This window comes from Solea senegalensis, linkage group LG2 (genome assembly GCF_019176455.1).
Source record: "Solea senegalensis isolate Sse05_10M linkage group LG2, IFAPA_SoseM_1, whole genome shotgun sequence".
In the NCBI taxonomy this organism is placed as follows: Eukaryota; Metazoa; Chordata; class Actinopteri; order Pleuronectiformes; family Soleidae; genus Solea; species Solea senegalensis.
The window spans coordinates 18,387,892-18,404,557 of NC_058022.1; the positions used below are offsets into that span (position 1 = coordinate 18,387,892).

Sequence of the window (16,666 nt, forward strand, 5' to 3'; positions counted from 1 at the left end):
AACTCATTCAAGTCAAAGGCAAGAGGTGATCAAAAGAGTCTGTACCATTTGAAACAAGCCTCACGGTCACAGAGAAATACTGCATTCTCAGCCAGACACTTCCAGATCTGCTTGGCCTGTGGGGCACATAGCCACAACTGGCCATCCTTGAGCAGAAACCTGACACAAAAAAATAAGAAACAAAGTCAATAGTGGACACTGGTGGCTTAAAGATTAGAGAAAACATGCTTGTCTTTCCCAGACATTCATCTTAACTGGCGGAGTGAAGTCAGAGTATTGCTTGTTCCTAATTATCCTCAATTGTCCTTGGACAAGGTACTTTAGTCAAGCATCTTAGTGAACAGACAAGACTGGAGAAACTGTAGAGCTTGCAACACTGCAAGTGACTGAATATATAAAGCTGATATTACAGTAGTGCTGTATATTCCTCACTTTTATGTAACAATGCATGAATATTGTATTGAATTCAGTTACGTACATAACAAACGGAAATTTGTGAGGGGTAAGTTTTTTTTGTTTTACTTTAAATAATATTATAAATAAATAATACTAGTGACATTCCATCTTATATCCCTTTCAAAACATACCAAATAGTAATTAGGGATTAGGGTTTTTAAATATTTACCTTAATTTGTTCTTTGAATGAGGATTATGATGGCTGGGTGGCTCTAAAGGAATTTACGATGATTTTTTCGTCAATTAAGTAAAAGTAGATAAGATGTATGACTTTACTACTTTCATGTGCACTCGGCTCCCATATAACTCAAATCCAGTGGCTGCGTGATAAAAGTGGTCAGAAACTGATTAAACCTATGTTGCATTGAGTACTGTTGGTTAAAAAAATGTTTGACACCCCCAGTGCAAAAGTCAAATTCTGCCTAGATACTTGATTGAATATACCTCAGGAAGTTGAGCCGTTCCTGTACTTCCTGGACATGGCTGTAGCGGCTTCCTGGCCTGACCGTCTGGGGGTCAAACTCAGCTTGTTCCTCTGTAAAAGCACACATATGTCTAGTCAGACTGCACACAGTGCACATCCCTCATCCAGTTGCTGCATCTATGAAAATCAACTGTCTGACTAACACACTGAACCATTTCTTGCCCTGACAGAGTACCTTTTGAGAACTGCCTCATGGTCTCCATGTAGGCTGAGAGGTTCTCAGCCACTAGGGTCACCAGAGCATGATTATGCTGTAGCTGGTTGATCAGGTCATGCCGGTAAAACACATGAGGACTTCTCTGGGTTTGACTGAAAAAAAAACATCAACAGAGTACATGAGGAAGTAAAAAAATGAAAAACAAAGTGTGAATGAAGCTGACTATAAACACCTTTAGAAACACAATTTCTGATTAGAAAAACGAAAGCATAACAGATTTCTCATTCATTTATATCAATACATAAAGAAAGCAGCTTTCCATGTTTTTTGTGTGTACTTTACATTTGCATGTCATAGAATAACTAGCAGAAGGAGACATGAGTCATATCAACAAAGGGTATTTCCTGCCTTGTTCCCACACTGAAGGATGCTTCGATTATTTAATTTGGTGGATAAAGGCTACTACACAGTGCCACAAAAGGAATCTGAATAATGAATAAAAGTATTAAAATTACCTATGACAATGATGGCGCAAAAACTGTTGGATTTTGAAGTTTTGTAATTAGAAGCTATTTAAACCATAGCTTAACGACTACAAAACATTCTGGAGACAATACTTCTCTAGTCAATAATCTAAATTAATGTTAGAATACGTGGGTCAAAGGCATGAAATACCCCTGATATTGACTTGCTTTTAATGATTTGAGCTGAAAGGCGCTGGCATCAGAAAAAATTGGGCTCCATCTCAAAGGACATTTCAGTTCACTGCACAGCCAACTAGTTTTGAGAACTATTCTGTATATGCACTGGGCTCACCCATGTTCATTACTGAGACACCAAGCATCAGAAAGGATAAAACCACATCTATATGGTTCAGGAACACAAAACAATTTGAACAGAACCTGAACACATTTGTGTGCTGATTACATTAAGTTTGTAAATGCACTTGATAATGATTATTAATGACAATTACACTGAATTGACATACATGACTCATCATAATACCTTATAATCCATGCGTAAACATGACGCCAATATAACTAAGAGTCATTACTGTGATTGTTAACACACAGTTTGTAATTTATATTCATGTTCCACTGCAACATCTCTAGCCACATGCTTTGATATAAGTTAGAATGAAAGTATGTCTTTCTCTTGCTTTGCTGGCGTATACATGTGCAGGACTTTGAGAAGGGGCTTCAAATGAGCAGCAGTCATTTGAGATGACACCCAAGAAAGAATTGCTTCAGCAGATTCATGGCAAAGATTTACATTTTATATAATATACATTGCAAATATGTTAAAGACAGTTAGACTTGATACAACACAGAAATAGGTAGAACCCTGGAATTAGCTCTCAACTTACCCCACTAAGTTCGTTTGTATGTTAATTGGCATTTTCTTTCTGAAAAACAACAGGCATGTATACTACATATTTTCTACAGTGACTAGAAAAAAATACTACTTCAAAACAATTTTCAATTGACACTGAACAATATGATCCCAAATCAATTTTCACTGGACAGGGTAACTGCACCTTTCAGCTCATGTCAGTGTACTTTAAAAAATCCCTGGTCTTAAACATCATAACTAAAATGAACTGTGGCTAACCATCCGTAAAGCTTCATTAAGAGGGTCTCATGACCAAAAACAGTATGATGTGCTATTGGAAAAACTGGAACAGACAAAGTGTGCGGGTTGAGAGCAAAGTTTAGTTTTTAATATCAGTAGGAACATTTTGTAAATATTTGGTGTAGTGCTCAACCTTGCTGATTAGTACTGATGTTTAATTGTTGTTCAAGTTGACACCAAACATTAAGGGAAATTAAGTGTGTCTAATGTAATGTAATGTAATGTAAGCTCTTGTGAAAATGCAAAAACAAAATACTCACTAACAACTTCGACTAAAACCTTGCCAACATGACAATCATCCTTTGTGTTTTGCAATGTAATGAATTGATTTTTCATCATGGCCTTACCTAAGGTTTTGAGGCGCTTCTCCAAAGAGGCTACATATTTCTCTGATTTGCTTCAGGGCAGGGATCACCCATTTATCATTGGTTCGCAGCTCCTCTATGAAGCGATCTATCCACTGAATTTTCTGAGTGTCTCGGTCCTGTGAGTGAAAATTCAACATCAATAATTTGTTTCGGCTTTTTTTTGTCAGTTATTTTGCATGGGAACTACCGAAATCACCCCCGTATGTACCTGTGAGCAACTGTAATCCAATATCTTGATGTGAGCACTAAGAGCCTGGTCCATGATGTCTACAGGTACATCATCACTGTGTGCCAGGTTCCACAGCAGGTTAAGGACTTTGTGAGCCATCACACCATCCTTATCATCCTCAGCTAAGCGCCGGATAAGTTCCAGCAGTTTTTCACGCTGCTTTTTGCTGGCATTGGTCCAGCTTGCCTGCACAGTAGGGATAACCAAGTCCAGAGGTTTAGGTTTAATGCTACGACAGTATGCGGTTGTGATTTAAGAATCCAACTGAAATGTCATTAACTCAGAACTGAATGGAAAGATTTAGTGTATCGTAATATGTGATTGGCTCGATTATAAGTGTTTCTTGCCTTGAAGCAGTCAAAAAGGTGATCAAGCTGCTCAGGTGAGAAGTCCCATGCTAGCTTGGCCAGGAGGTCATGTACATTCTTCACAATAGCCTCATGCTTACCAGCCTGCAGATGTACAGAGATAACAACATTGTCGGATTAGCAAAATATGTCGAATGCACACCGCAAGGCTCCTTCCAGCAGTTTGGTTATTTGCACTATACAACTGTGTCAGTTACAGAAAAGTGAACTCCGACTTGACATGCAAGTTATTTGGATGTTCATTTTCATTTATTACATTTTAAATCTCATTTAACACTACATTGTTAAATGTTAAAGAAACAGCTTTACAGGAGCTTTTCCAATTGTGCCTATTTTGATCAAAGAGGAAATATTATACAACAGCATACTCAGACTATGGAATGAAAAGAAACAACTTGCAGTGTTATTATGTAAATATTGATGACACAAAGCAGTCATATCATTTCAACAAGCCTCATTAGACATATCTAAATATATTTCGCCTTGGTTAAATATTTACAGGCATAGTACAGTAGTGAAACTCTTGTCAATAGAAGTGTACCTGTGCAGCCCAGATGTTGTCCAGATCCTGCATTGTAAGAGCTTTCTCTTTGATAACGAAGCGAAGGATCTTCTCCAGTTTCTCGACATACTGTGGCTGGTGCAAACTGTCCCTGAGCACAATGGATAGGATGTGGTTCTGCTGGATCCATTCCTAAGGTAGTATGAAGCAACACAATGAGAGGTTGATTCTAAAGAAAGATAATTTTTCATATTGAGTACAAAAATATAGAGCTGTGGTAAGTTTACCGCCATGCGCTCTGCAGTCAGCCACTCCTCCTCTTCTGGGTTATGTCGATGAGTGTAGTAAGACACACTGGAGATCACCTTGTTAACTTCATTTAGTGCATTCATTTTTCCGTTAAAAGAAGAAATTTGCAATAACCTAGTGACAGAAATTGAGTGTTAACTTAAAACAATAATTTAAGTTATTTGATGACAATAATTCAAATAAAGACATGATTTAATTTCCACTCACCTAAGAATCATTTTTAACCTAAAAATCTCTAAATTCTTCACAGTCTCCTCCTGCCCTGGTACACGAGACGCCAGATTTTTCAGAGACTTGATTATCATGGACAGTGCGTCATTTTTGGCTTCATTCTTGGCCTCTTTCTTCAGCTCCTCATCTGTTAGATTTTCCAGAAACTGAGGAACCATCTCAATGACTGGAAGGAAGTACTTCTTTACCGTGTGCAATGTGAGGAACTCATAACACTGGCCAAAAGGCCTGCAAAAAAGAACGAAAAATCAGCCAACTGACCATTGCATACCACTGACCATAAAATGTAAAGGATAGGCTATTAACATAGTGCAGAAGAGGGACAACAATCTCACTTGATAAGTGCAGCGATGATCTGGACGTTCAGTGCTTGGCCGCTCATGAAGCGATCGTGCAATATTTGAAACCCGTTTAACGTGCCAAATTTGTTTATTAAATCCACCAACCAGCCCTGTGAATAGAAAATGGGAGAAAAACATTAAACAAGTTAAAAGAATATTCAGATATTTTCCTCTCACTCTTATCTCATCAGAGCATGAGACACTAGGCCATGGGGAGGGACTTATAAATGCTCTTTTTTTTAGCCACTAAATAATATTAGGCTCATGAAACCATGAAATTTGCACTGCAGTAAACTACTAAGGAACCCTTAGTAGTTCTGGGCCCCCTGCCAAAAAAGGCAGACAGGAAACCAGAGCAGCAGCAGTGTTCACACTGACCCTATGCCCACGCTTTATTCATCACACTTTCATTATATGATTCCTATTCCCTGGTGTATCCACCTTCTCTTTCATACAATCTGCTTTCTGACACAAGCACTAAGTGTCTAATGGACTGTAAGTTCCACATGTTTCATTATCAGACTACTACACAGAGGGGGCATCTTTGCCTCAAAATGGCCTCCAGGGTAAAACTAAAATGCCATTCTATGGATTTTGACAAGGAAGAAAGATGGGATGACTCTCCTCCAGAACAGCCTGGTTTCTGAGGATTCTTCCCATCAAGATGATTGTTTACTTTAGACGCAGCCAAATAATCGTCATGCAACTTTTAAAATAAAATTGGTAAGTAACAACATGCACAAAGAAAAAGTACAATTTGGGGAGTTTAAATAATGGGAAGAGACATATTAAGTCCAAAAAAGGCCATTACAATCTTCATGTCAAACACTACAGGCATTCACCTTAGGAGATCGTGGGTCTGGTGGTCGGGCAAAGAGCTCATCGTCAGCCAGCTGGGCTCCAGCAGGGACGGTCTCAGAGGGCCGTGTGCCATTGTAGATGTGGAACTTGCAGTGAGGGTTGGTGGCCATGGCCAGAAGCTCCAGTAGTGGAAACCAGTCCTGAGAGAGCTTGGCCACACACAACTCCACCAACCGGTGTGTGTTATTAATGATACACCTCTGAGGAGAAGGGTTTTAGGGAAAAAACATTAATTTAACAATTAGTTGACAAGAGAGACCGAGAACGAAAGTACTAAGAATTCAAAGGCCACCTGGCCAGAGAAACAGAGAAACACTGTGATCTATTTCTTGTTCTATAAATGGAACCAATTTCCTTAACGTGCAGTGTTTTATGCACTTTTTTGCCACAGTCAACTCTTCCAGAGGTAATGTTAAAACCTTAAAATCAAAAGCATCAAAACTAACAAGTCAGGTGTGTGTCACTTGTAATGATCACTCTCATCTGTATCTCATGAAGTCCTGAAACAGTTATCACCGACTTGTACATTAGGGCAGTCAGACAAAATATGATGACGCAGTTGTATTCTATTCAGTTGCAATTGCCTTTAATGCAATCTCATTTTAAATGGTGGAAACACACAAGACCACCTCACTACCATTATTACTAAAATGCCATCAGCTGCTCCTCCTGCATGGCTTGAGTGGTTTGCAGGTCTGAGGTTACCACATATGAGTAATCAATGAGATTGACTCATGAGATTTCCAGAAAGGATTTTTCTTTCCTAACATTTTTAAATCATTACTGACAATAGCACTGAAGAGCAATTGACAGTGAAATGTCAATTATAATACGATTTCATCAACACAAGTCAACCTCATTTGAAGATAACGTGACCAGATGAAAGAAAGACATTCTTATGCTTCCTCTTTTTACTGGTTTATCATGAAAAGGTTCCAGAGCTCAATCTTGTTAATACAGCACAACAAGCCAGCACTGGCTGCTTCTAATTAACAGGTCATTGATCAGAGGTTCTTCAGAGGTTGACCCACGTCTGAAGATTGCATGCAATGAATTAGATAAGAGATGTCAAAACAACAAAAAATAAAGATAAAGGATAACAAAGATGTCAAAACAACAAATAAAGCTAAGATGACCAGTATTGAGCAGTAGTATTGAGGCTCTGTTAGAACAGAAAGCAGGGCCAAATTCCAACCGTGGCTATCTTCTGTTAAGCAAGGCTTTCCCAAAATTGTAATTTGATTTTTATTATACATTTAAACCATCTGGCATTAAATGCTTACACAAAAGCCCAACAAGTATAACATTTGAGTGATGCTTTGGCCTTCAGAAACCATTGCTTTTGTATAGAAAAAGAGCAAAAATTAAGACTCACATGAATTTCGAATTTCCAGCCACTGACTGCCTCATCTGTCAGGATCTTTGTGAAGGAGATGGTCAGACCATCCCGGAAAAACCTCTGACATGCCTCACATTTCACATCCAGTCCTGCAAAGAAAGACATCCCTCATTAAATACCATACACTGCTACACTGTAAAATGAAAGACATTCTTTGGTAAAAAACAAAAAAAAATTTGCTACAAAGCTAAATGCAGGGCAAGCATATTTATACAGCACCATTCAAGGCAATGTTCATTGCTAGAGGCACAAAATTACATATACAGAGTTCCTGATTGGGACAGAGACATTCCCCGAGTGCCTTGGGTGATGGAGAGCAGAGGGTAAGGTGAGGGGGGATACAGGCTGTTTGTCTTTGTGTGCTGTTCTTCACCCTTATCCACACATTATTTTTGATTGGCATCCCAAGAGCATAATGGCGGCTGGCACTGGATGCAGTGATATTTAAATAAAATCAATCATGTTAAAAGCTGTCTTTACAGATCCACAAGACACTGATATTGTCAGTAAAATGCATCCCATGGGAAAAGCATGTCAATGTCGGCCACATGAAAGAAGCCTGAAAAATTGTTGCCCTTTCTGCCAAATGGTGAGGATGATAATACAAAAATCATCTCAGATACTGTATTTAATAACTACAGAACCTTACCTTTTTTACTCAGGTCTATAGCAGCTTCCAAGAGAACTTCTAACTCTCCTTTTGGCAAAACTGGAACAACCCAACGGGGCCTGCAAGAAAAAAAATGCAAAGGAATAAAAAAATGTGTGCGTGCATGTATGTATGTATGTATGTGTATATATATATATATATATATATATATATACACAGTATATAAGATCTATTAAAATATCTAATTTTGGTGATTTGATTCATTCTCCGAGTTACTAACAGACAGACATGCTATAGACAAAAAAATGCAAACGTACCTTTCACACAGAAATAACTTTACAAAAACATTAGAACACAACTTTTAAAAGGTAACAGCCACCCTGACAACACATTGGAGTAAAATGTCTAGGAAATAAAGAGGAGGAAATGAATTATGTAATTAATGTAACAGAGATAACAAGATTTAATTTAGTTAATTAAACTGCAGGTAGACACTATCCAAAGACAGACTTCAAGAAAAACAAGTCCATATTAAGCTGAATATCAAGCAATAGCCTGAACAGATTCACAGCCATTTTGCAACCTTAATACTGCTGAAATACATTTATTGAGTAATACTTGCCATTTCCCAGTAGAAAATGCAAAAGTGCAATGGCTAACAATATGTGACTTTGTGTGAGCATGTGAGAAAATACCTGTTGATCATGTCATCCAACTTGGCTAGGTCAGTGTGAGGGAAAGCGGGCTCCTCCTCTTCCAGCTGAGGGGTCCCGTCCCCCTGACCAGGTTCATCTGGTGGGCTTACTGGAGAGTTCTCATTAGATGAGTTAGGAGATGATGTCTGGAAAAATCACAGATAATCAAAACCAGAGAATATCTCTTGATCTATGCAGCTGCATCACCCAATTAAAATATACCAATAATAGTACGTCAGACCATGAAGTTGTACTAGCAAACACAAAAAGCCAAGAACTATTAGTTAGCTGGATATATCTGCCTAAATCTGTATATTTTATTTACATATGAAACATAAATTTAAAAAATAAATAAAAAACAGCAAACTTCATATAAACCTATGGAAAAACAGACATCAAGCTGCAAGAAAACTAACTCCACTTGAAACAATGTGTCAAAAAGTTGAGGATCAAAATTGACTTATTGATTTGTCAGGATAACACTTGTTACTAGAGCCAAGTGTGCTGGTGAAAGTGTCTGGCTTACAATTGTGTGGGGGTTAGGGTTTCTATTGTTCTTGAACTGTGTATACATGCTGGTATAAAGAGCCCATAAACAAAGCCAGTCAAATCCTCATAATTTTGTGTAGACAGAGTAATGCTCTTTTCCTCTCCATGTGGCTGGGGTAAACAGAAGAAACTGTTGACATGGTTGTTTAAATGTGTCAGTATGTGGGAGTATCTCAGAAACTGTGCTGTCACACAGAGATTATGGATGCCAGAGAGTAAAAATAAACAAATAAAACAACGACAACCAGGTGCATTTATGAAAGTATTTTTAGGCATCACTGTAACTCTTAAAGGCTTATCTCCCCTTGAACATCAATGTTGGCCTTAGCAGCAATGTATGGGAGAGTAAAGACAGTTACAGATATTCAAAAGAGATGCATAAATGAGAAATATGAAATGTGGGGGTGTGTGGCTCCTTCTGCTTGGCTGACCTACATAGGCAGCTTGCCTCTCACGTCTTACCACGGCTCATCTCTAACCAACACAGGCCTGCATATGCACACACAAACACACACACACCCTTTATCCATCACTCAAGAGGCTCTGTTCATTGATGCCTCTTCTTCACTCTCTTTCTTTCTGCTTTTCCGCTGCCTCCTCCCCTCCCTTTTCATCCCCTTGAGCACCTGTGTGCAGTTAGGTATGAGCAGAATATCTGCAAAAACTATGCTGGAGTGTATAATATAACAAAAATGTAGATGGTTTGAGGACAACTGTCCTTCCTCCTTTAATTAACAGCGTGCACTGTCAGCTAGGGTGACTGATCTTAAAACAAATACAATAGGAAAGAATTAAATATTCAAAGAAAATGAATGAAGATGTGGTGGGTGCTGGAAAGATGATGCTGACCTGGTTCTGTGGCAGTGGGGGTTGGCTCTGAGCATCAGGTGCCTGGCCCTGGCCCTGGCCCTGACTGTCATTGCCCCCCACCGGAGAGCCACGCGTGGTGGCTGTCATGTTCGCCACAGGGCAGATCTTGGCAATCTTGGCCTCTTAGGGAGTGCTGGCCAGGTGGGAAATCACAGCCACCTCAGCTGTATAGCAGAGGGAAGAGAGCCCGAACACACAAGAGAGGGACACAAGCACCTGGAGATCTGGACGTGCTGCTGAGACCATTGCATAACCTGGAAACAGGAGGAGGGGTAAAGGTCAGAATTATCAGCTGGTTAAGTTCCTTGTAACACAATGAATAATATGTGTTGCAGCAATTATCAATGAAAACAACTAATTACGAATTGGGCTCTGCTTGTTAGCCAACCACATTCTCTTTCAACCTACCAAACAAACAAAAAACTAAAGACACAACTAACAAGGTAAGCAACTGCATTATTACTTCTGGCAAAGAGGCGACATTTTTGGCCATGGTTCTCTATAGACAATATGGGAAATTGATCAGACTTGGCAGAGGCTTGCACTCTGTAGGTGCTCCCTCTAGTTTTACATTTACAATTCTAGATATGGCTCTTGCACTGACATGCTAATTACCATGAAGAAGTTTCAAAGGTCAAACATCATACAACTAAAGCTGGTTTCAAAAAAGTACTGCAACCCTGATATTCACTAAACTTTTTGAGTAAGAGCAGTATGTATGAACAAAAATATCCTAAGTGAACATTACAGGACTGCCAGCTGCCTTGTACAGTCAGTGTAATGTCCAATTGACTCAATGTGTGAAAACAGTAGGTAAATGCCTGCAGCATTGACAGAATCAGTGGGCATGTTTATGAACTGCCTCTTGCATCCTGTAAACTAGCGCCACCCTTAGCCTAAACCTATCTCTAATGCCTCTCAAAATGACTATCTATGGGTCTGTGCAACGAGCAGCTGCTGTTTGAAAGGGCAATAATGGACAGAAATGTATCCGTTAGACCCTAATGGATATTTCTTCATCTCATCTACATTCCATGACAATGTAAATTATCCAATCGGGAGACACTGCAGGGGCTAGTGGCACCTCTAGCCTTACAATAATAAAGCTGTCCATATCTTAAGTCCCACTACATTTTTGTCACAGCAGATATGAAAACTGGATGACATCAGTATTTTTGTTTTAATTTCAGTGCTGACACATTTTAATAACTGCAACCACAGACCCTCAACACGGAACATTATGCTCACTGCTTTTCCAAATGTATTACAAATTCCACCAAATACCATGTCAATTCTGTGAGATGGGATGTTAACATAATTTGAGGGTCTACTTTGCTGTTGTCATGAAATCAAAGTTAAGCTTTTGCAAGATTAGGTATAACCTGAAAATTTTATGAGAGGGTATGACATACCTAGGCCCACTTGTAATCATAAAACATTATATATATATAAAGCTACACCAGGCCAAACTTAAATACTGATTTCCTGAATTTTGTAAGACAATTTATAATGGCTATGTATCACATTTACATAAATTATTAAAACAAGACATAATGCTAATCTTTGTGGTGCATTTTTTTTTTGGTTTTTTTCCAATTGACTGCATGATCAGGGCATCCAATGGCCCAATACTTTAGAAGGATAATAGTACAAGCTACAACTGCTATGGATGGATCAATTCTGGCTGCGGAACCTTATTTCATGCTGGATCATCATCAACTGTCTGCTGGAAGTCTTGCAAACCAAAGGTTTGTTTGTCTAAATAATGACAGCCAAATAAAGAAAATCAGAAACAAATCATGCAAAATAAATTATTAGGCAATAACAGTTGACTGATTGTCCAGTTGCACCACCTGACCTAATTTCAGTGAAGTCTTGCTGTTCCTAATTAACTTAGCATTTGCAATGTAATTACAGGGATGAAGCATTAAAACTAAGAAAACCCAGAAACTGCCAATTGCCAACATAACAGGTGAATACAGCCAGCCAATTCAGCACTGACCAAAAGCAAACCTGATAACTATATCCCTTTTGAAGTAGCTTCTTCCTGCAAATCAATGTAAAGGCAGCATACTTCAGTTTGTGTCCAAAAGAGTGTAGAAACAAAACGAATGGATTCTGATAATGTCACAGACACATAATATTATAATGCAATAACAGACCTGTGGATACACTGCTATGATAAAATGTGATACCATTATGAGAAAATAGATATAGAAAAGAATTTTTGCGTTTGTGATACTTACAAAGTCCAAAGCTTACCTTTGGACAACAATAAAACAACAACGGGGAAAACAATGTGATTTGCAGGAAGCCACAAATTACTTTCAATCTTTAAACTTAACACTTGGGTTTTAGAGTTGGTGCTAAAACTTTTCAGATCGAGGGAAAGGACAACATTACTTTCATAGATTGGCATTGTCACCAGACTCCTCCAGAAACCTCCCCAGTGATTGCTGTGATGAAGACAATAGGGCACTACATCTAACCATTAAATATGGAATACTACTAAACACAATAGAAAAATCAACACATATGCAATGCTATGTAACAAACACAAGCTTCAGTCGAGCTGACAATCACATTATAAAATCCAAACAAGCTTCGGAGGACAGGGGTTTATAAAGTATATTATTTAAATGTCTACTAATTTATAAACAGACCATTTTTATATTTGCCAGTCATTATTAAGAGTTTACCAAATCAACAGCTGACTAAATAACACCAGACTTTAAGTAGAGTGGTTCACAAATATGCAAATATGTGCAATAAACACAACCCAAAACTAAACAATAAAATTCGACCCTTATGAGTGACAAAAATGGTTATTACAGCTTCAGGCAACAGTCTGTTTTGCAAGGCAACAGCAAGCTCACATGAAAAGACAATTTAGCAGATTTGTCTATTGGTCACCAAATGACTATTTTGTGAGTATGCATACGAATTTTAATGAGAATTTGGTGAACTAATTAGCTTTTCCAGCTGATACAGTGTTGTGTATCTAAAAGGTAGTGAAACCAACGTATTTCCTATATTAAAGGTGGACAGTGACACTTGTTTTCAGCTTCAGCAATTAAGGCTGCAGCTGTCAGTACAAACAGTGCAACAGCCATTATTAAAATGGTCTTCAGCTTCCATTGAACGAAATGTCAGTGTATTTGATGTAACCAACAGTAAAATCGCTAACTCACTAAACGACAACTAGATGGGGAAAGGGTGGATTATTTTCATGACGCACCGAAAACATGTTACGTCTCATAAGCAGCGTATAAATCTTACATACGCGGCAACAGAAGCCATTAAAACAAAAATTGCGCTAGGTACAAGTGCGGCCTTTTGGACTGAACCGGCTTCGGAACCTTGACGTTGGGTGTTAGACACCAGTTTATAGACGGTGCACACTGTATTGCCAAGAACCAACCATCTTAACTCTCAAGATATTGCATGACTAAATGCAGGACACTGTGACACTATGTAACTACCAATGCACACAGCACCTTCACAGTCATTAACAGTTGGTTTATTCAGTTATCACAAGCAGCTAGCTAGATGCGGCAACTAACATTAGGTTAGCCTACAAGGCGATCCGCCCAGACAGCAGAGCAGTGAAGGCCTCGTCCAAAGCCCACTACGCTGAGACACGCAGGCCTCATTATTCAGTCGGGCCTGACGTTTCACTTGCCCAACAAAGCTTGGTTATTCAAACTGTCTAACTCAAGCACACAGAGACATTGACTTATAATTAAAAGTAATGTTTAGTCGATCGCCACGCTATCCGGCGTTATTATGAACAAACTATGATGACAATCCACTGTGCTAACGAGGAGCCACTCAGATAAACAGCAGTAGTTGGGTAGCCGCTAGCTAAAGTGCCTGAGCGTACGTTAGCCAAAGATTGTATTATGACCAGGGGTTTGCAGAATTGACTCGACAGCTAAATCAATTTCCCATTTATAAATCTAACACATTGTGATCGGGCTTCTAATGTTGGTCTGCGGCATTCACAGCGTCCGGAATAAGATAATATAGCTAGCTATTGACGACAGCATTAAATGTGTTAATGACAGGGGAGTCGTCTATTTCCTGGAATTTATCTGACCTGTAACATCTAACGGTGACATATAACTTAACTCCAACACATTGAAAACAAAATCTTATGAGCCTGAGTTAGAATAAACTGTTAACAGCAATGTGATTTCAATGAAGCCAGTATTTGTGCAAATATTAATTACCACGATAAGAGGCTAAGTACATTTCAATAACTTGTAAACATGATACGTTTGAAGGAAATGTTCTTCTGCTATCCGTAAACAGCGCCGAGGACAATCTACGGGTTAGCTAGCTAGCTTAGGTAGCTTGGCTTCGGGGAATCTAGCGGGGTGAGCTAGTGAAACATCACGTATTGATAAGATTGATAATTGTACTTTGCTGGCGTTGACACTGATACAATCTAAATGAGCATCAGCTACCGGAGATAACCCAGTTATTGGCTAAATGACAAAAGTGAGCTAAATACAGTTATGTTACCTTGCATCCACCACCAGCTGACGCTAAGACTAGCAGCAGTCGGCTAACAATCACCAGCCAGCGTACCGAGCTAGTTGGCTAACAACTCACCAGGAATTTGATATGACTTCCTCCTCTATCCACAGGCTACGTCCAGCATTGAACGATGGTGTCGTCGTATGTTACATAAACGTGGCCTATGTCGCTGACAGTTTCGGAGGACATACAAACCTGTTACTAACAGGGTCTAATTCCTACGGTTTCCCTCTGCTTTTGGGTGTTTTTCCTGCGTCACCGGCGCGGTAACAGCCCCCCTAACCCTGTCTAGTTCGATTCCTAGGGCTTGTCACTTCAGGTCCCAGCAGTCACTCACAACTTGATTCAGTTCAACATGGCGGAAGCGCAGTCGGGCATAAATGCTGCTCAGTAAAAACAGGCCAGGCGACAGTGTGAACTCCAGCGGTCTGCGTTGTCTGTGTGCTAATTTGCGCCGCAGCCGAGCGCAGTTCGGAAAACACAACCGCCGCTGAATGGAAAGGCATAAAACCCCTTTAAATTCTGATAAGTGACTCCGGCTCCAGCAGTCATCCCGATCCGTAGTTTGGTGAAAGCCAAAACGAGAAAAGGCGGAGCAACTAACCCCACCTGACTATAGCGCCTCCTGTCGTACGGAGTTGTCATAAAATTAATGGAGAATGACGTAAAAACTGGAGCATGTGAATTTACACAATAAAATGCGATGTATGTGTATTCTTCATATCCAGTGATGAGTACTCAATGCTGTTGTTCCCTGTGACTTTTACAACCTTACCCGATACTGATCTGCAGCCTCAATTAATTTCCTACGGAGAAAAAGTTCCAGAAAAAGGTTTAAATCGTAATGAGGATGTCCTGAATGAGTTTGAATGAATTTAAGGTTATGTAGTGTTTTCCCCCCTGCCCAGATCAAAGGGATGTAAGGCAGATAGAACACACATCAAGGGAGACAGATGGGCACACACATGGTCAGAGGACTTGTACAGTTGAAATGCACTTATTAATTATCCACTGTTTTTAGTCACTATCTCGTCATCTCACACATTTGGATAGAAATTCAGAGAGAACATACCGAACAGAAAAACACATTGCGAGAGTGCACAACATTCCACAACTGCTTTTTCTTGGGGAATGCACATGGTCAAGTTACAAATTAATTGTCTACATTCATATTATTATTGCATTCTGTTTATTCATTTATACCAGGAGCTACATTATATGATATACCTTATATTTTTGAGACAGATAAGTATTCTGAGTAACACAGAGGAAAGTTCTAACCCACAGCCTGTAAGTAGCTGGATTTAGTGGGATCCAAGGTATATGTAATCCTATTTTGATACATTTTGAACTTGAACTTCTACAGTGAAGCTGAATTGAGACTAAAGGAGCCATGTAGCTTCAAATATTTCTGTAGTCTGTATTTCTGTACAAACAAGACCTGTGGATTTCATCCACTGAAAGCACATAAGAATAACATATGTTAATGACAAGTATGAACAAGCATGATGTTCAGTGTTTTAAATGTTTTTAAACAGATTTTAAAATAAATCATATGTGGAGGCCACAGGCCTGCTTCAGCTTCTGTCAATCCCATGCTCAATGTTTTCTCTCCTTTGTGTATTATGTATTAGCCCTGAAATATTTCATAGCCAAAAATATGTTGCATGATATACTGACCATGCAGAATTCATTTCCTAATGCATGTACATTACTAGCTGCAATAACAATGTTTCGGGTTTGTAAGAATATGAAGTGCCAGAAAAATGTTTTAAAAGAAGACAAACTTTGATCAGTGATGGGAAGCTGCAGATTGAATCCAGGAATGGGAAAAAAATAAGAATGGGAATGTAGGGCAATGTTGATCTGTGTTAAAGGACTTCAAACTGTGATTTCAGACTTCAAAATTTGATTGGGAACTTTGAAATGTAGAGGGCAGGGTTGCTTGTATACAACCTGCTTGAACTTATTGGAAGAAGAGGACATGTGACGCGTGAATGTTAAAAGAACACACCCGTGTAGGCAGTCGACTTTGACTTTGTTGAGATAAGAAATGCAAGAGA

General features: G+C 39.1%; 1 protein-coding gene across 5 annotated transcripts in view; it reads right to left on the bottom strand.

Moving 5' to 3' along the window:
- usp9 (ubiquitin specific peptidase 9) overlaps positions 1-15,147 on the bottom strand; it is a 33,499-nt gene extending 18,352 nt beyond the window's left edge. For 2 of the 5 annotated variants that reach the window (XM_044048019.1, XM_044048010.1), the window contains exons 1-16: positions 14,679-15,146; positions 10,041-10,315; positions 8,643-8,788; positions 7,987-8,066; positions 7,314-7,426; positions 5,920-6,138; positions 5,072-5,187; positions 4,713-4,964; positions 4,484-4,619; positions 4,236-4,388; positions 3,674-3,778; positions 3,306-3,512; positions 3,077-3,213; positions 1,116-1,249; positions 901-991; positions 46-159 (exon numbers count right to left, since the gene is read on the bottom strand). In XM_044048019.1, the coding sequence (XP_043903954.1) occupies positions 46-159; positions 901-991; positions 1,116-1,249; positions 3,077-3,213; positions 3,306-3,512; positions 3,674-3,778; positions 4,236-4,388; positions 4,484-4,619; positions 4,713-4,964; positions 5,072-5,187; positions 5,920-6,138; positions 7,314-7,426; positions 7,987-8,066; positions 8,643-8,788; positions 10,041-10,148 (2,111 nt within the window). In that variant the 5' untranslated portion in view covers positions 10,149-10,315; positions 14,679-15,146. Of the gene's footprint in view, positions 1-45; positions 160-900; positions 992-1,115; positions 1,250-2,463; positions 2,503-3,076; positions 3,214-3,305; positions 3,513-3,673; positions 3,779-4,235; positions 4,389-4,483; positions 4,620-4,712; positions 4,965-5,071; positions 5,188-5,919; positions 6,139-7,313; positions 7,427-7,986; positions 8,067-8,642; positions 8,789-10,040; positions 10,316-14,588; positions 14,630-14,678 lie in introns of those variants that run through there. The other 3 variants (XM_044048004.1, XM_044047989.1, XM_044047997.1) reach the window with 3 other exon arrangements.
- Positions 15,148-16,666: the final 1,519 nt, after the last annotated feature.